Below are 19,369 nucleotides of genomic sequence, written 5' to 3' on the forward strand. Positions count from 1 at the left end.
GGCTCTGTAAGAAGTACTATAACTGTCCAGACAGAAACAAGCTGGTATTCCTGCCCTGGGTTGTGGGGAAGGGAGTTGGGGGCCTGAAACATATTTGTGTAGCATTTGGGATTAGTTGAGTTGAGCAGCTCTCATGCTGAGGAGATGGCAGAACTATAAATCATTAGTGATCTCTGTAGCTGCAGAAGCATTTAGGACAGAAAGAAGGGCTTAGAAACAAAACTCATCATAAAATGTCAAAGTGGGTGGTTTCCCTTGCTGGGAAGAGGGTCATGTCTCTGGACAGCAGAGGGAATGCTGCCCGTGCATTGCAGCCATCTCTCTGGAAGAGGAATTTGCTTCCAGGTCTGCTGCCTGTGTTTTGTCCCATGTCCTGCTCTCCCACTCTCTACTGTGATTTCATTTGGATGCTTTTCTCAGATCCCCAGAAAGGAAAGTACTGTAAAGAGCTGCCAAGCAGGGTTTTGCCTTGTAGAGTGTACTTAAATGCTGAGGTCTGGTTGGATGATGGTATGATTATGTTTCTATTTTTCTGTGTGTGTGTGTTTAATACGAAGAGCATATTCTGTTCTGGTTGAGTGTATGTTACTTTTCTTAGTGTGCCTGTTAGTACAGTAACTTACAGCCTGCTCTTTTCCTCTGCTTATAAATTGACAGTGGTATTATGTTACAGCTGTAATGTACACAGTCTTACGCAACTCCTTGTAGCATTTTTAGAGTCGTGATGACCTTGAAAGGTTTAAAAGAAAACTGAATGCAAACTCTGGCACCATTCCTGTGGGTGCTTCAGCATGTGCTTAATTTTGTGTGGTGAGGTAGTATGAGTGTGAGTGGTTCATTTCACCCAATGGATGTAAAGATGTGTCTCTGTGGCCAATTGCAAGATCAGAGTCTGTGTGATTCATTTAATGCATGTAACTATATCTGTGTGCATGCCTTATATGTATATCATGTGGTTGTCTTCATCATGTTGTTTTGACCAGCTCAGCTGCACTTTGTCCAATAATCCATATTTCTGAATGTGTTACTAACCAGTCCTGTGAAACCTGGAACAGAGACTGTTTCTCTTTCCCTGTTTCACATCCCCCGAGTAAGCAGTTGACCAGAGAAATCCCATTTTTATTTTATACCGCTATCATCACCCTGAAATTGGTTTCTCCTTTTCTCCCCATCTAGAAGCTCTCTGACAGAGTGACAGAGCCTCCTCTGATCTTAGCAAGATGCTGACCTGGCATGTTCAGGAAGGGCAGTTCCATCCCTGAAGTTACAAACAGGTTTATGCAGGATAAAGTGAGGTTATTTATACCCCAGGAGAAGAGACGCCTGTCTCTTCAGAGGCCTGAGATGGTGGTTATTAACTTTTCCACTTCCCATAACCAAAGGTGCCATGCCTTTTTAGATACTTCTGAAGTGTTGGTTATACTTGCCTCCTCTTTAAATTTCAGTCCCATTGGGTTCAGGCAAAAGAAAGGCAAGCTTTTTTAAAAAACATGTTAATCACGTCTGTTCCCCCCATCCACCCTCCCGTATTTAGCTGTTGCAGAGAAAAATGTGATGAAAGGTCGTTTTTATGTGTGTTGGGAAGACTGGCAGGGCTGTGTTTGAAGCCTGTGAGAGGGACAGTCTGGTGAAAGGCATGGTAATTATCACCTCTTGCTTTTCTACATGTGGGTTGCTGTTTGCAGCTTGGCTCACCTGAGGTTGTGTTAAAGCCTAGGCTCAGCACTGGCATCAGTAACCTGTGAGGTTTCTATCAAGTGTCTTCCTGACCTACGTGTCACTGAGGCCCCTGCAACCAGTGCTGAGGTACAGACCCTTTGGGTGTTATGCCAGAGCTCCTGTTCCTTGCCATCCTGGTTTCTTTTCAGTGTGTGAGCTTATGGGTACTGAATTCAAGTCAGACTCATTAAAATACGGTAGCACTGCTGATATTTTCAGTGCAGGGTTTGCAAATAGAGCTGTGCACATCTATCTTCTGTTTGTCCACTCTTAAGTTTACAAAATGCAAGTGGATACTGGCAGATGCTGTGTGTATTGCATGTCTGCCCTTATGCTGGCCCACACCCTGGTCACCTCCATGTGGTGTCTTGGCAGTCAGACACTATATCTTGATGTGACAAGAGCTGGCTGTTAACTTACAGCCATAAATCTGTTGGGGCTACAGTGGAAGTCTGTCAGTGCTGTGCAGGTGGCAACTGGCTAATTTAGCTTCTGGGTGGATAACTTTTTTTTTTTTTTTTTTTCCTATCATGGCTTGTGTTTCTGCAGTTGTATAGCCTGTTCTGGTTACAGTGGAGCAGCAGTTAACAGTTTATTGGACATTGTTTCCAATTGCTGTGGTTTAAACATATGTACCCCAGCATTGAGTTACTTCTGCCTGGAAATAAGCCACAGAGCTATATATAAAATATGTTTGAACTGGTGCAGTAATGTTGTTGGTATAAATAGAAGAAAGTGGTAGACCCAGGGCTTCCCTTCCTTACAGCTGATTCAAGAAGACTTCCCAGATACTCTGTCTTCAGTGGAAAAGGCTGTGGAAGGTGGCTGAAAGCAACAATAAAATGCCATATGGCATGCTTTCAGAAAAGAGCATAAGGGCTGGGGTCTGGAGTATTGTTTTCTTGCTTGAAGATTACTCGGCTCTTTTCTCTAGTGGTGAAACATCTGTCAGAAATCCCATAGGATTCAATTTGCAGCAACCTGGTGGCCCAAAACCAGAATTTGGTCTGTGACAATCTTAGTTTTTTGTGACTGAATTTGCTTGAACTGTCAGGCGTTTTCCTCCTCAGACTGTTAGACAGGTGGTCTGGGTACTTGTGGAGCTGCCTTGATCATCATGATGTCACACATTGTAGGGAGCAGTATTTTGAAGTGGTATCATCTGTGGTTTCACAGGTGCATTGGGATGCTGCTATCATCTTTTGAACCATGGGGAGTGTGCATAGGGCTTCTCCCAGGCTGTACTTGTGAACATAACTCTTGCAATTTAGAAGTAGCTTTCTGGTTCTTTGTCCAGATTGTTTAATGCAAGTATTTGCTCGGTCAACTTGCTGCTGTAGCAGATTGTGCCAATTTCTGTGGTCCTTTCTGTCACTAATAGATTTGTATCTCACCTAAAGGAAATGTAGGAAATTACCTCTGTAGAAATAGCAGAAAGTGCTGATAAGCACTGAGCAGCCAGTTGTAGTCTTTGCTTGTTGATGATGTAAATTCCATCTTTAAACTCTAAGTACTTCTTTTGTCTTTGGCTAATTTTTAAACAGATCCTTTCACAGTATTGTCTCCGTGGTATTCTATTGCAGGTATCAACCTGCAGCAATGTTTGCAGGTGGAAGCATTGTCTTTCCTTTGACTGATGGAATTAGAAGAAGAGAGACAAGACTGTGTACATGTGGGAACGTTTTTGGGTTTCACTGCTCAGTCATTTCTTTCTGCATTTTTGTTTAAGAGTCCAAATCATCAGCTGTGTTCATTCAACGCTGACAGGCCATCAGCTCTGTTTCATCCAACACCTCTTCTCTGGTCAGTGATGGGAATTGCAGCCTGGCTTCATGCAGGAGTTAGTTCTGGTGCAGGGGTGACAGTAAAACTTGTATCCAGCAGTTTCCCACTACCTCTTTGCCGGTGCACCACAGCAGGGAGTGGACAAAAGCTGCATAGAAGCTTTACAGTTCCTTTTTTTCCTAGAGAAAAATACAGTTTGACCAGGGTTAGCGTGGTGGTTCAGCACAAATGTCAGTCAGCAGGTATGTTCTCTCTTGTGTTGCTTTGCTCTTCAAGTGTTTGCCTGGTTATTATCTCCCGTGTTTGAACTGCAGAAATGTACTTAGTTCAGGTATTTCTGAACTACATGTGTCACTCAAAGTTATTTCTTATCCAGACAGATTCAATTAAATGCTTCTAAGTAGGTAAATGTGTCTAAAGCTATTTACCAGGAAATTGGGAGGTTGCCTCTCTGCTGAAGACTGGAGTTCCATAATCTCTACTTTTGCATTCTGCTTTTTACGGCAATTTATGCTAAGAATTTATGCTAAGAATTTTTACAGCAATTTATGCTAAGAATCTACTTATGCATTCTGCTTTTTGCAGCAATTTATGCTAAGAATTAAAAATGTAAAGGCAACAGTGCTTTGTGAAGTGTCGAAGCAACAACAGTTGGTTGTGTGCCTGGTTCTAGGGCTTTCTGAATTTCTAAACAACAGCAGTGAAGAAATGGTGGTAATTGCAACGGTTTTCTTTCTTGAAACATGCAGAAACCACATGGTAACAAAACCAAAGGTTTTTAAAGTCTGTGGATAAAAATTGTTTCCTCTGAGTATGCTTTTACTTCCTCAGTTCTCGCATTTGGTAAATCTACCAATTACCCATGCTCCTGAACCTGAATGCAAGCTGGAGGAGACTTCTTTTCCATAGCTACTCCCTCTTTTAGGGTTGTAAGGGACTTAGATGGCAGCCTACTCCTTTTTTTATATTTTTTTCCTATTAAGTCACTTTAACAGCTACTGAAATATGGCATCTTATGTTAGACTACTGTAGCCCTCATTTACAGACTTTGTTTCCTTCAGGAAAGTAAACTGAAAAGGTACTTGGGAAAAATCACGAGAGGAAGTGATTTAAGGGCAGAGTAAGTGAAGAATGAAAGCAAGTTGAATGAATGACCTAATGAGTTTGTTTAGGATTGCTTTGCAGTTGCCTTTATAACCTTTTGTCTCTGTGGTTTGTTGTCTGGTGGTGGTTTCCTCTGTGAGTGTGTGTGTGTAGAAGTGAGAGGATCGATGGTGTTTCTTGCTGCTGACTTACAGGAAGAGTATTCAGGTCTTCGGGATGCTGGGTTTAGGTCATAAAACTTGTAAGAAATGTGAACTATTTGGAAAAGACTAAACTGAATTTTGCATCTGCTGTGACTGCTGAATGATGATTGCTTCTCCTGGAGTACCATTTATCATCTTTGCAGCAGAAAGATGGCTCAGTGGTGTGTACCTGAGTGAGCACATGTGGTTTTGCTGGAGTTATCTGTGCTGGTGGCTGAGCAGCAAGGGCACTGACAGGGACACTGTGCTACAGGTGAAGGGCTTTCCTCTGCACTGGAACAGGAGGGAAGTGGCAGCAGGGTTGTTGAGGAGATGGAAGTCAGTGTTTGTGCTGTTCTCCAGTTTGCTTTCTCAATCCTTGGCCAATGTTGCTATGTATCGATTCCCCTGGGGGATGTGGTCTCCTTTCTGGCTGACAGGACAAATCTCTGGGGTGCTCAATATGCATGTTGATGGACAGATGTGAAGAGCTTCTTAATTCCAGGATGCATGCAGGGCAAGATGCTGATGAAGTCTATTCTGTAAGAGGCTTATTTGGGGCAGAGGACAGGGAAGAGTGCAGGAAGGGATTGCCTGAGCTTGGCAACGAGTGTTGGCAGGGGGTGGGTGGGAAGCTTGAATGTCTCCTTCTGTATATACTGGTTGACTTGGACAAAATAAAGAAATCTCTCATGCTGTCTTTTGATTAATTTTTAAGCATTTTTTTAGAAATACTGTCCCTGGCCTCAGGTAGGTGTGGGGTACAGCAGTGGTGCAGCATGGTCTATGCAGTAGATTGCTGCTGAAATTTGGGAGGGAGTGAGATTATTCCCAGTTCTTTTACTAATTTGTTGCATGTTCAAGACATTTAACCTCAGTGTTTGTGTGGTATTGCCACCTAGTCCTCTTATACTTGGTTGTAGGTTGCCAGCTGTGTGAGAGTACATGTTGCTGCCTGCTGTAAGTACAGCAGGGCTTCGTGTTTGTTGGGACTTCTTGCAAGTACTGTGGAACAAATAATAAATGGTTCAGACAATGTTTATGGAGACATGGAACACTAATCTCTTTACCTCTTGCCTCTTCCATAGGAATATTGTCTGTGTGATAAATGCTTTGCACTTACTCCATCCTTCCTGTTGTATTTATTCCCATCTTAGCATCTTTTAAATTGCTGATACGTAATTTTTAAACATAATTTAAATCTGCTTACAACAAAGCCATTTTCTCATTCGCTGAAGATGAATGTATGTGCTTTCCCCTATAACATCACTGAAATCTTAGGGACATGCATACATGGGAAGACGAGGTGTCTTGTCCTGGAGCCATTCAGGTGTTAGAGTCAAGATCTTTCAGGTGACAGGAGAGGTGAGCTCTTGGACCTCCTATGGCAGGGACAGATACCTGCTCTATGTGAGGAATCTGGGCATGAAAAGGTAGGGCTTTTACATAGAGAGAGTCTCTTTAAGATATTACTTACAGTCTCTAAGACTTCCTACAGCTGTACCCTTCTCCAGAAAGCATAGTTGCCTTCTTGGCAATGTGAGGTTGGTAGGTAGGGATGAGATCTGGCAGTCGAAGACTTTTAGAGCAGAATGACTATGTAAATCACTGGTGAAGGATAAAAATTAATTGATTTGGCATGGGGTCATGGGTGAATAAAGAAATAATAAATGAATTATGTGTGTTGCCTCAGGCAGGCTGATCAAAAGGGTTTTCTTCATCCTGCATAGCTTTGTGTGTTTCTACTCTTGGACTCAAGATGAACCACTAGGTTCCCCCCCAAGCCTTGTCAAACAGTTCACAGATCCGTTTATACCAAAAATAAGCCCCAGAGAAGAAATTAAGGGGAAGGAGATTGTAACATGATGCTTCTCTTGAAGTGCTGAGATGTGGCTTTCCTTCTGTGGTTCCCCTCAGCAGGGTTGACTGTGGGGAAGGCTTTCTGCTCCCTCTCTTTCAGTCTGTCTTCCCCGTGTCCAAGTTTAGTTTGAATGTATGTGTTGTTTATAGAGTTCAGCAGGAGGTGATTTAGGAGGGAGCTCCTTGCCATGACGGTATCAGTGTTAGAAGTGCTGTGTTATGGCCCCTGTGTTTGACTGCTTCAGAGTCAAGAATTATGTGGTGCTGCCACGGTTTCCTTGGAGTGTATTCCCGAGAAGCTGTGGACTTTTAACCATTGCCTGTTTGCATTTTAGGAGCAGGCTCAGCTCAGGGTTGGGACCAAGAGGAGGAACTTCAGCAGAACCACAGAAGGAGTAGCCTTGCAAGCCTATGCCCACATTCCTGTTTGGCTCTTTTCCTTTTTCTTGTCTCTTGCTTCTCGTGAGTGCTAAAGCCTGGGCAAAACAGAGGGAAGGAGCCTTTCCTATCTGGGAAGTGATGATTAATGATGATGAACAGTGACCCTTACGCTGAGAGAACCGTTTGTTCCTGCTTGATTTCAAACCCTTATATGAGTAACTGAAACTCTTCCCAAGGGAGCTATATTAGCTTTTTTTTTTTTTCTTTTATTTTTTTTGCGGTTTCTTCTCACTGAAGCACTTTCTTTGCCTATATTCAGGCTCCTGTGCATGGATTTGGAGGACACCAATATGTAAGACTGCCAAAAAGTCAGAAGTTGCTTCCACTGATTTCCACTGTTGGTACAGATTAGGGGAGTATTGCAAGTTTGCATTTGTACCTAAAGCTTGTATAGGTAGTTCTTGATGCAGGGAAAGGTGAATTGGTTTCATCTTCTTATACAAAGAAAAAAAAAATCACTGGACAAATTGCCTATGTTAGAGGGCAAAAGCATACCCTATGTAAAGTCTGGTATCTTGTCTGCTCTCTTTCCTTATGAAAAAGTAATGCACACTTGCAAAGTGGAAAAATCTGGTTCTTGTGAAGGAGTGATCGTGCAGAATTCCAGGTCCCAAGAGCTCAAGGAAGGGCTTCTTTGAAGCCTGCCCACGCAGAGGTGTCTCTGTTGTGTTCCATGGAGCTTACTGCCTGTGAAGCTGGTCCAATTGACTCTGTGTGCAGATGCTTAGTCTGGAACAAATCAGGGTTGACTCTTCATGTACAGGAATACCTGTAACCTGTTTGATGTCACTTTTTCTTTTTACATTCATTTCATGCATTCATCACATAGTCTTCACAAACTTTGCTTGCATTAACAAAAAAGAATTTCCCACATCAAAGTCAAAATAGCATCATGACAACACTGACAATGGTGGACAATTTGCACACACTTTTCCCCTGTCCGTTCAACGTGATTTTTATCTCTGAAGCTCAGATTTTCTGAAAGTTTTGTGAAATCTCATGAGAGTCTGATTTGGTGTTGCTTTTACGGTGAGAATGATGACTGAATGGTAGAAGGAGGAGAAACTGCTGCTTGTCATGCCTTTAGCCAGAGGTGGTATGGTTACATGGACCTCTCCTCATCCCTGCAGTATTTAGGAAGAAATTGAACTTAGTGTGGGGCGGGGAAGAAAAAATTCGTGATCCAGGCTGGTGTTAAATATAGAAACATAAGATTATTGAATGATAGCTAGGTTGTGCTGTAGAAGCTGGTAGGGAATTAACCCTCTACATGTCCTGTTTGCAGGCTGCAGGAGCGCTTGCAGGTGTGTTCTGCTGCCAGCTCTAAGCTCCCTCACTATGGGTGCTGTTAGAGGTGCTTTTAATAGCCTCCCACCCAGTCCCTGGGGCTGTGCAATGGTATTTATGGCCTGCCTGGGACTGCCTTTCTTCAGGTGCATGAAGAAGAAGGCAGAGTGCAGATTCAGCACGTAGCCCCTGACAGCTGGGGCTGGTGGGTCAGGAATGCAGCCCTGACAGCTGGAATTGGACTGAAAGCGGCCAGCACGGTGGGGAGGCCAGGAGGGGAAAGCAGGCAAGAGAGGCTCTGTGCAGAGATGGACAAATGCATGCACACTGTGAAAGTACAGCCTGGGGGGACCCTGGGTTGCTTGTGTTCAGTTTCTCCCACCTTCATCCCCGATTTGTTCTGTTTTTCCAACTGTCTGGATAATTTTTAATAAATGTGTACACACCCCTGTTACAACCCCTGTGGAATCCACCTGGCAGAGCCATTAGAGCTGAGGATCAGCACTTCCATTGGAATACCCCCATCCCACCTCTGCGTTTTTGCAGGTTTACAAATGTAATGTAATGCTTCCCATAATTCAGTGGTTCAAAACCTTTCAGCGAGTCAGTTTCTGCTCTTGCCACTCTTGTGCCAAGGAGTGCCATTCATAACTTATGTTGTGGGAGATTGCTCCCTGATGTTCTTAAAGTGATTATCTTGAAATCAAATTGCATAGAGTTGGCAACTGCTTGTGTCATACTATGATGTTCTGGTCAGGTGTTTTTCTGTTTTGTTTTGCTTTACGGTTTTTTTTTCCTCTTCCACTTTATTTATTTTAATTCATTAATTGTGAGGGCTTGCTCATAGCTCTGAATCCTTTTTCCAGTGAATACTGCTTTAAATGGGCATTGGCTGGAAACACCTTAAATGTCAGAACATATCTGTGTAGTGGATTACATGAGACCAATTTTATGCTCTTGCAGTAGTTCCTGGAGAGTCAATTGGGCAGTGGGTGTGAGCATGCAATGGTGGCTGTGAGCAAGGCTTAGGAGGCTTACAGTGAAGAGAAATGGAGACTGCTCTGTCAGCCAGAGACCTCCTGAATGGATTCTGTGCTGGAGCTTGGCTTGCTACTCTTGCCTTTTGCAGGTGGAATATTTTCAGTCTGCGGGCTTGTCAAGACATTACTCTTTCCTAGTACTGGTTGCTGAGGGAAGAAAGACTGGCTGGAGAAGAGGGAGAGAATAGGAAAACCTCTTTAAAAACTTATAAAAATATTTATATGTAAAAGAAATTTGAAAGTGCATATTCTATATGAATATACAAAAGCAGGGGAACACATTGGGCAGGTGAGGAGCAGAAACCAGCTATGGAGCTGAGTCGTTCTGTTGTTTGTGTGCTTTTGAAAGTCAAATACCTCCTGCATTTAATTCCACCCACCCATCTTCAGCCCTTCGCCTGCCAGACCAACAATAAAAACCTGAACTCCCCCCCTCCCTCCGCCCAAAAAAATCAGACAGGAGAACCTGGTCCAAAGCCAGACCTTTGCATGTTAAGCTGAAGTGCAAAATGAATATTTCACAGCTGTGTTATAAAGCCCTGAAATGAAGGCTTTGCAGTGGAAATGCTGACAGCCCCTTAAGTAGAACAGTATACTGTAATTAGTGCTCTGTGTTTTATGTGCCAAACAAAGCTCAGCAGAACTAAATGTAAAACTTCAAGCCTTTGTTTTTCTGCAGCAGTAACGGGACATCAGACAGTGTGTTCAGACGATGGATTAGTGCCTACAACGTGTGCACTGCTCCCTGGAGGTGGGACGTGTTTTTTAGCGGTGGGGCTTGGGGGCAGCAGCAGAGATGTACGAACAGGACCAGCTGTGAGATTTGGCTCTCTGTATCAAATTTCACTTATGTAAGATAGACAGCTATTTCTTAAATGCTGACGCTGACAATGTACAGCTACATTTTCAGCATTTTCACGTATTGGATGCCAGAGTGCATTGATATGACTTACTTTGCTGTGAAGCAGCATGTAAAACACGTTGGAGTGCATGCAAAGGTGCTGAAAACTCTGGGAGCAGTGCAGAGACAGACGTGCAAACCATGGTGCTGTTCTGAAACTCGGGCCAGTGTACTGGACTTAAGAGCATTGGGGTCTCAAGTCTACCAGTAAAGGCTTTTTTTAATTTTTTTTTTTTTTTAAGGCAAAAGAACAGATGATTATGTAGCCACTTCCCCGTGCAATATTGTTACTTAGTTACTTGATGTGCTAGGGAAGGCTTTTCAAAGTAACCCTCGTGGGCCCTGTATCTCAGGGATTTCTGCATCCTTTGCTTTTTCAGGAGCACATGCCTTTGCACATGCATTATTAATATGCCTCCTTTCAAGCAGGAGAGAGGGATGAGGGCAGGCACATTGTGCAGTGGACGGTAGATGAACTCTGATGGATGCTGTCTTGTCATGCTGACTCGATGCCACTGCTTAATTAAATGGATTAGATTGTTAATTGTATTATACATAGGCCCATGGGAAGGCTTTTAAAATTGAACTTGCCTGCTTGTGGACATTTACTGAAGTAGCCCTTCTGGAGTAGATTGGAATAGCTGTGCTGCAAGAACTCTCTCTGAGGATGCTCTTGATCATAAATGCTCACAACAGCATGGAAAGAAAGGGGCACGTTAAAATCAAACTATTAATTCAAGAATAGGATTTCCCATTCCATAGGGGAGCAGACAGGACAGAATGAGGGGTAAATTTCCAAATGCAAAGCAGCAGCAGTTCTTATCTGTGACTTTGTTGAGCAGGGTGACCTTTGTTGCTCTCTGTAAATGATCTTAAATGTCAGAAAGGCAGGCTGAGAGTAAGGTATTAATGCGGAAAAATGGAAAACAAATGGAAAAAAATGGAAGACTATATTACTCTGCTCTGTAAACACTTGCTGTGGATGTGTCTGGAAAGCTGCATGTGGTCTCACATGTGGTGTTTCCCCTTCATCTCAGGAAGAATGTAGGGGACATGGAAGGGGCTTCGCAGAAGAACTGATAAAGAATATGAAATTCCTTTCAGGAGAGCCATAAAGTGACTTTGAGAATACTCTTGTACTTGGAACACAGATGACTTGGAGTGATAGTATAGCTCCTCACAAAATCATGAACCACCTAAAGGGTAGATAGGGACTGACTGTTCACTGTCTCTTCCTGCACAAAGATTGAGGCACATCAAATAAAACTATTAGAAGTGAGGTTTAAAACAAATAATGAAAGATTATTCATCTTGCAATATACCAGACTGGTGTAGTTCCTTGCCAAAAGATGTGGTGAATGCTAAGGTTTTATAGACAGAGTGGATAAGCTCATGGTAGAGAATTCTACTGAAAGTTAAAAATGGAGATTATTTTGAGACTGGAAGACTGACAGGAGGTGAGAAAGAATCAAACTTGTTTTCCTTGATTTAAACTTTATCCATACGTTTCTTTATACCATTCTTCCTGACTTTCCTCCTTTGCTTTTTGCTGCAAATGGAAAAAGAAACCAGAGCTAGATATTGGTCTCTGATCCAAGGTGGCCAATCTTGTGAAGTCTGGAACAGACATGTCTGCTTGCTGGACATGGCTTTCTCAGGCTGTAGCCTCCTGCCTAATGCTGTGGGTGCTGGGGCATGTGGGCAGCCCTGTACAGTAACATCAGTTTTCTCCCCTTGGTTGTCATTTTGAGCACTGGAGAGCAGCACAAATACTCTCAAATTCTTTGCTTTTTTTTTTCCCTGCTTAAATAAATTGTGCTTGTTGTGAACGATGAGACTTTGGGCCCAAAAGAGAATGAAGATAGCATAAGAAGGTAGGAGGCGAGATAAAGAAGTCAGAAAACTCTAATTTCTTTGGCATATGAATGTGGAGATGAGGAGCTGAAGTACTGTTGAACTCCTGCTTAGTCTTTTGCTGGTCTGGGGAGAATGGTGGGGTGAGTGGCAGCAGGCTATTATTCAGCCTACAGTCAAAACTCTTTGAGGAATGCCTGGTGCCTAAAGATGGTTTTCTCTTGAAAATGTCTTTTCCCCTCTTTGTTTTAAGATGAAGACAGACTACAGAAATCTGCTGGTGTGCAAACAGGTACAGATGCAGGAGCTCCTACCCAGCAGCAGAGGTTCAGTAGTGAAACAGTGCAGCTGTAGGCAGAGTGCCTGAGACAGGTCAGGCAGGACTGTCAGTGTGATGAGGTTGTCCCTTTTGGCACCCGTTCTGGTGGAAATTATTGCTGTGCTGGGTGTGTTTACTACTGCTTTCTAACAGAGTCCTGGCTCCATGTGCAGGCCACAGTGTTTGTCTCCCGTACTTCCATGTGGCTTTGCAAGTGTAGATGGTCCCAAAGGAATGCAAATGATAGGAAAGAGGAAAGTGTTTGCAGGGGGGTGAAATTGGGCTGATCCTTCAAGGATTTCTGTGTTGTCCTTATAGCATATGGAAGCAATTGTTTGTGATAACTTCCTCAAAACAACAGAAAGAGCTCACGCACATACAAAACTCACTCTGAGACCTGGGTGCAGCTGGTCAGACATCGAGTTTTCTGAAAAGCCATACGAGGCTGGCTGGGACTGTTTAGATCAAGTCTTCCTGAAAGGATTATGTGCATCTCAGCAGGAAGGCAGAGATGGCATGGCTTCTTCCCCCAGGCATGGGCTTTCCCCACGTGCTGTATGGGACTGTGCCTGATGGAAGCAAGGACTGCTCTCAGACATGCCCAGCTGCCATGAATACCTGTTGGTACCTTGAGTACTGCAATTCAGGACTCTGCTGGTTTGGTCCTACCTATCTGATGGAGTTGGGATTTGATGTGGAAGGAACAGGGTAAGGGATCTGCTTAGGCACAAAAATGTCTTTACACACATTTGTGCAGTTCCAAGTAACCGAATTTAGATTTAAGCTTGTAAAATGGTGGAATATCAGATTTTGCAAGACAGGTGTTAGCTGCATAGGTTTTGGTGTCTAAGAGTGTATATAGAGCCTCGAAATTTGAGTAAAAATTGATCTTAAAAGAATGGAGATGGCATGGTTCCAGATAGCAAAGTGGCAGTGCAAAATGAGCTGCAGAAGTGTTTTGTGTGTGGATCAATTCAATACCTCTTGCAAGTCACACAGAGAACCTTGGCTGAAAGTGCCAAATGCTATTAATAGAAGCTTCAAGATGAAGTAACAAATGCAGCTTGTCAGCCTCCTCTCCTGCCTCTAATTTAGGTACAAATGACAGGTTTAATCTTGCAGTTGTTTCCAGGTTTGGATGAGGGTGTTGAGGTGACCCATTAGTTGCCTGTGAAGGCCTGAGCAAGCAGTGACATGTCTGACAACTGTAGGATGCAAACTGGGCAAACACAGGAGCTATTGGTGATGAACAGTGTCTCAGATCTGCAGGGAAACTCTCTAGGTTCTGTGGTTAGCTCAGATCAGACTTGGGAAGGTGTGCAAAATAATGTATTTCTGACTGGGATATGCTGAGGTACTACTTGGGAGATTCGTATGAATGGCAGTGTTTATGGCTGTGTAGGACTGGGAGACTGCCCTTACCACAGGAGGAAGTGATTACTCCAGAAGTGGGATAATGGCAGACCTGTATCGACCAATCTGCCCTTTGCTGACGAATTCCAGATTAGGAAGTTAAAGTTGATGTGTTTTTGCCCTAATTAACTATATTAAGAATTAATTTGTTTTAGCTGGCAAATTGAGAAAAATCCAGTTAATAGTGTTGTTACCTACTGTTTTTCTCTCGGAAATGCTTTTCATTCTCAAGTTTTGTTACAAAGGGACTATCTCTTGCCCCTATATCACCTAGTCTGGAAGCTGGTCGTGGGGAAAAAGCTGTGGTGTATTATGGGCAGGTTGGTGGAAGTGGAGCTCAAGTCTCATAAAATCACATTTTAAATTTATATGCACTCCTTTTCAATGCAAGTTGGTTTTAATACTCAAGTATTATCAAGTGGAGGGGCTGCCTTTGGATAGGCTTTGTGAGTTTGCCCTTCAAGCTCTTTACACTACAAAGTTTTTGAAGTTAAGACTGGGAGCAAAAGAAGGAGGCCTTTTTCAGAAAGTTAGTCCTGAATCTTTAGTCTAGAGACAGGCAGCTATTTCTGTGGCACTTGGTCTGTCAATATCAGAGGTGTAGCCTTGCCAGTTGCCTTTTTCTAAAGGAACAAATGGTCTGATGGAGGCCAGAAGATACTTACTGGCAATAAAATAATTAGACTGGAAAACTGAGCTGCTCCTTTTATGTCAAACTGTGTGCTGACCATAGGAAAAAGGTAGACTTCCCACATCCTAGCACTGCCACAAAAAGTCTCTTGGCAGAGCAGCAGGGGACCTCCACTGACTTTAGAGAAAGAGGAGGCTGGAGTAAGGGTGACATTTTGGTATTGGTGAGGTGAGAGTGTCAAATCAGTGCTCCTGTTTGGTTTATCTTCTTTTAGACTTCGAGGGGTCAGACTGGGCTTTGGATGCACAGTTAGATTGATCTAGTTGCCAGGGAAAGGTGGGTTTGTTTGTTTGTTTTGTTGGTTTTTGTTTTTTTTAACCAGAATTTGGTTTTCCTGTGGTTTTCTCCAGGCTGGCAAACAGAAAACAAACAGAAAATAAAAAGTAGAACATGGTTTTCTGCTGATTTGGCTTTGTGGGCAGGTGATTATCATGCCAGGGCTGTCTGGAGTGAGGGAAATGGTAGGGGGTATCACTGGGTTGAGTAGGATGAGGGAGGAAGAAACTGTCCCCTCCAAGACAGGCTGCTGTAAGATCAGCTCAGCTGTGGTGTAAGACTGCACACTGAGAGGCTCAACAAATGTCCTTGCAGAGCAAAAACATACCTGTTGGTGAAAGTGGGTTGCTGAATTGCTGCTGAATATCTGCATAGCCAAGGTCAAGCAGTGCCTTTTAGGATAGTGGCAATTACAGCCAGACTGAGCTAAAGCCTGCACAGAGCAGGGTAATCACAGCATTGCTAAATTGATATTTGCTGACAGCATCAAGTAATTGGTGACTTATCTAGATGGAACTACTTGAATGACACGTCTCTTCCACTTCCTCCTTTGCTGTCAAGAATGCATTTTCTGTAGGAATTTAAGCCTCTCCTAGTTTGGGAACTGCTGATATTAGCCAGAATCTCAGCAGCAGAAGCATTGAGTTCTTTCTGTATATTTTTGAGCTGCTTTAAAAACACATGCGTTTTGAAAATTGTTAACAAGTCTGGAAGAGTAGATATCCTCCTGGCCTTCCCCACTCCTCTCCCCAGTCCCTTCATTTTTGTTCCAATATTAAGTTGAAACAAAAGTAGTTGCTTTCTTTATTGATGGATTCATAACTGCATTTTTAATTGCATGCTCTTACTTAACAAAAATCTAGTGCAGTTTTGTAAAAGACACGTTTCAGAGATTCTCAATTTGCAAGGGAAGGGGACAATTTGGTGGTTTCTCATAATGTCTTTAAGTACCTGTGGTATATTATTAATAAGAGGGGAAAAAAAAGACCAAGGTTTTTCAGAGATTGGAATATGAAATCTTCCACTTTCCATGTCACTGTTTGAAGGCGGGGCAAATTTGAACTCACCGGGAGCACGGATGGCTCATGTTAAGTGGTGGCACCTCAGCCCTGCTTTACCTGCTGAATGAAGGTGCTCCTCTGTGTGGGGTTACTCCTGGCCCCTTTCCTAGCAGCCTGAGCCATGAGCTCAGCTCGTCCTGGTGTCTCCCCTGCAGCCAAACTCCGCAGGTCTGGTAAGGTGTGTGGTCAGGGCGGCGTGGGAAACCTGCCCCGCCCCTGCCTTTTGTGCTCCACGTCCGTATAAATGCAAGTATAAATGCAAGATGTTCGTCTTCAGGGCAGCTATTAAAGTCAGTAGTAATTATTGCAATAGTAACTTCTTATGCTGTGTCCATGCCCCTAAGGCTTTAACCAAATATAACTTAGATGATGATAATTAAAAACAGAAGACTCTGACCCAGTAAAATCTTTGAGTTTGGCACAGACAGCAATGCTGAGGAGGAATGTATGTAGCAAATATATAATAAATAAAATGAAGCTGTGCAAATGTAAGGAAAAGAGAATAATTTTGTGTCGGTCAAAATAGCCCCAGGGCTGAGAACTGGTTTGTGCTCAGAGATCGAGTCCTTTCATGCCACAAACCAGATTTTGTGCAGTGTAATCCCACTGCAGCATTTTGCTTTGGGGTAATCACTGAATTCTGATGCTTTCTCTGCCAGGGAGTGTTCCCTGAAACACTGTGTCATGTCCATTTGTCACCCGTCCTTCCCATTTTGTTTATTTTTTTGCTTTTGTCAGCTTCTTGCCACAGAGGCCTTTGTGTCTTCCTAGTAGCTCTTCCCAGTTGCATTTCTTTTCTTTTCCTAAAAATAGTGGAGATCTTTCCCTGAGGGGAGTGTGGGGACATTTAGATACCCGTCTCTTGCAAGGGTCATTGGTATGCAGCAGGTTCGTGTATGTTTATGATGTTTTGTCTGACTCCTGGCAAGGGATGCCCTTGACCACTAGTTGTGATTTCCAACTCAAGCACCATAGAAAAACTGACTATTCAGTTCCTAGGACTATGAGGCTGGGACCAGGCTGAACCACCTACTACTGGATGGAGGCAACAAAGAGACTGGCTCAACCTGGAAACAGTTTTGAGGAAAGAGCTGTGCTCTGGAGTATGTTGCTCTTACTGGGAGGATGTGAATTGGTGGTCAATGAATGTGCATCCCAGCTTTTTACCAGTACTAGCTGCTGTTTACAGTTCTCTGTTTGCAATGCTCTGGCATAGAGAAAGTAATAAGTGAGTCAATAACTTCTTCTGTGTACCCTAGCAGTATTTTCTTGTGCCTGTATTGAAAGTTTAATGGGGTTACTTTTGTGCCTGGTGCTTCTCAGTGGATTTCCAGGAACCAGAGAACCAGCGTGAACCAGATCATCAGCATCTGTGTCATGGGTGTATTTGAACTGCACTCAAATTTCATGGTACTTCATTTGAACTGCACTCAGATTTCATGGTACTTCCTGTTTGTTTTTTTTTTTTCTTGTGTGCTCTAGGTGACTTTGGAGAAGGTGTTGGGCATAACTGTGTCAGGAGGCAGAGGATTGGCCTGCGACCCCAGAACTGGCCTCGTTGCTTATCCAGCAGGGTGAGTCACTGACCACATTTCTCAAAGCTAAAATAAACCAGGACTGATGCATTAACATAAAGGTTCAGGGTGTTTCCACTATCATCCTCTGTAGGAAGCCTATTTCCTGCTCTTTAAACACCAGAGAATGATGAGACCCAGCACTGTTAGTGTAATTGGCAATGGGGAGGGATTGCATTATCAAATCTTAATGAGGTCCCTTTCAATGGAACTACTCTCATTCCTCTTGCTCTAAGCTGGGAGTTAAATAAATTTTGTGGACTTTTCACTGTGTTCTGTAGTGTGATGAACATAAGCATAACTCAGTGTGATTCTCAATCCAATAAATACCTAATGGAGCAAATGATGCTTTCAATGAATTGACAGAAGCCTTCTTGTAGATGCCCTGCAATTTATGACTTACCATGATCCTCAGCCAAATGTGAGGAAGGATTTCAGCCTTACAGCCTGAACCTGCTTATTTGTGGGTTCTTTGGAGTGAAATATATCTGTCAGTTGTAGTCTAAGTTTAAACAGAAGTATCCAGAAGGAGACTGATGGAAAGCAAAAGAGCTACCTATGGGGACATGGGTGAGGGCTGGAGAGGTCTGCTGTGATGCAGGAATCAGTATGAGTTTGGCTCTCCTTTGAGCTTGTTCTCCTGGTCAGCAAGCTAAAAGAGAATACAAAGGGCACTATCTCCAAGTCGTATTCCGTGGACTTACTCTTAAAACATGAAAGCTGGAATTAGAAGACAAGAACTTCCACATCAAGGAGTATGTTTTCAAGGGTACAGTAAATGTGCTAACATCATTTAAAGATTCTGTGTTTGTGGCTAAAATGAGAGATGAAGTCAGTGAAACTGGCTAGAAATTTTTGCCTGTACTGGTGATATCCTCATCCACCAAATCACAGCATTGCTGTGGTTGGGGGAGCCTCTTGAGATCATGTAGTCCAACCCTTGTGCTCAAGCAGGGTTCCCTCTAGCAGGGTGCCCAGGACTATGGCCAGACTGCTTTTGAGTATCTCCAGAGACAGAGATGCCACCATCTCGGGGCACCATGTTCCAGTGGTTGACTACTTTCACAGTAATACAAACAAAAGCATGAAAATAAAGAGTTTTTTAAATTTTTTTTTTTGTGCTCAAGTTGAATTTAATATGTTTTAATTTCTGTCTATTGCCTCTTTTTCTGTCAGTGGACAGTCTGTTAATCTGCAGACAATTTGAGGTTCACATCAGTGTTCAACAGCATCTGTTATGCTTGAACTCTTTGGAGCCAGGCAAATATATTCTGGGGTGTTTTGCCTCTTCCCGTGTATCTTTTCTGACACTGAATATGTTCATACTTGAAGTTGGCAAGGAGAGAGAGAAGAAAATGAGTGCAGAAAACAGGTATTTTGGGCTCTTGCATAGTTGAAGATAGGTTAGTTTTGTTAATAGCAATGTCCTTTGATGAGCATGCCTGACATTGATTTAATCAAGTGTGAGTACACCTGAGGTTTCTTTTGGCTAATTAAAAGGTTATGTGTTTCCTTAGGGCTTTACAAGGGAATTCTTGTCCTTACTTGTTGATGGTAACATTTCATGGCCTGGGCAGGAATATACTAGATGTGTGTTCTAAAAGTTTAAAGGCTTTTATGACTTGCTGCTTTTGTGCCATGGCTGCCCCGTTTTGTGATACTGTTGTGATTTGCTGCAGTCAAGGCAGTCTTGAGTTCACAATCTAATAATCATATTCGGTTTGAGTTTTGTTGGTTTTTTAGTGTTTTTTTTTTTGTTTGTTTGATGGGGTTTTTTGTTTGTTTGTTTGTTTGTTTTTTAATTCTGATTTCCAGTGAATTTCTCTTGATTTGGAAGAATCCTGGCCTTTCTGATACACTGG

General features: G+C 42.9%; 1 protein-coding gene across 5 annotated transcripts in view; it reads left to right on the forward strand.

Annotated features, from left to right (window-relative positions):
- MAPKBP1 (mitogen-activated protein kinase binding protein 1) overlaps positions 1–19,369 on the forward strand; it is a 98,706-nt gene that overhangs the window by 11,688 nt on the left and 67,649 nt on the right. For all 5 annotated transcript variants that reach the window (XM_088166990.1, XM_088166992.1, XM_088166993.1 and 2 more), the window contains exon 3: positions 17,416–17,507. In XM_088166990.1, coding sequence (XP_088023116.1) covers positions 17,416–17,507 — 92 coding nt within the window. The remainder of the gene's footprint in view (positions 1–17,415; positions 17,508–19,369) is intronic.

This window comes from Sturnus vulgaris, chromosome 6 (genome assembly GCF_052056855.1).
Source record: "Sturnus vulgaris isolate bStuVul1 chromosome 6, bStuVul1.hap1, whole genome shotgun sequence".
Lineage (NCBI taxonomy): Eukaryota > Metazoa > Chordata > Aves > Passeriformes > Sturnidae > Sturnus > Sturnus vulgaris.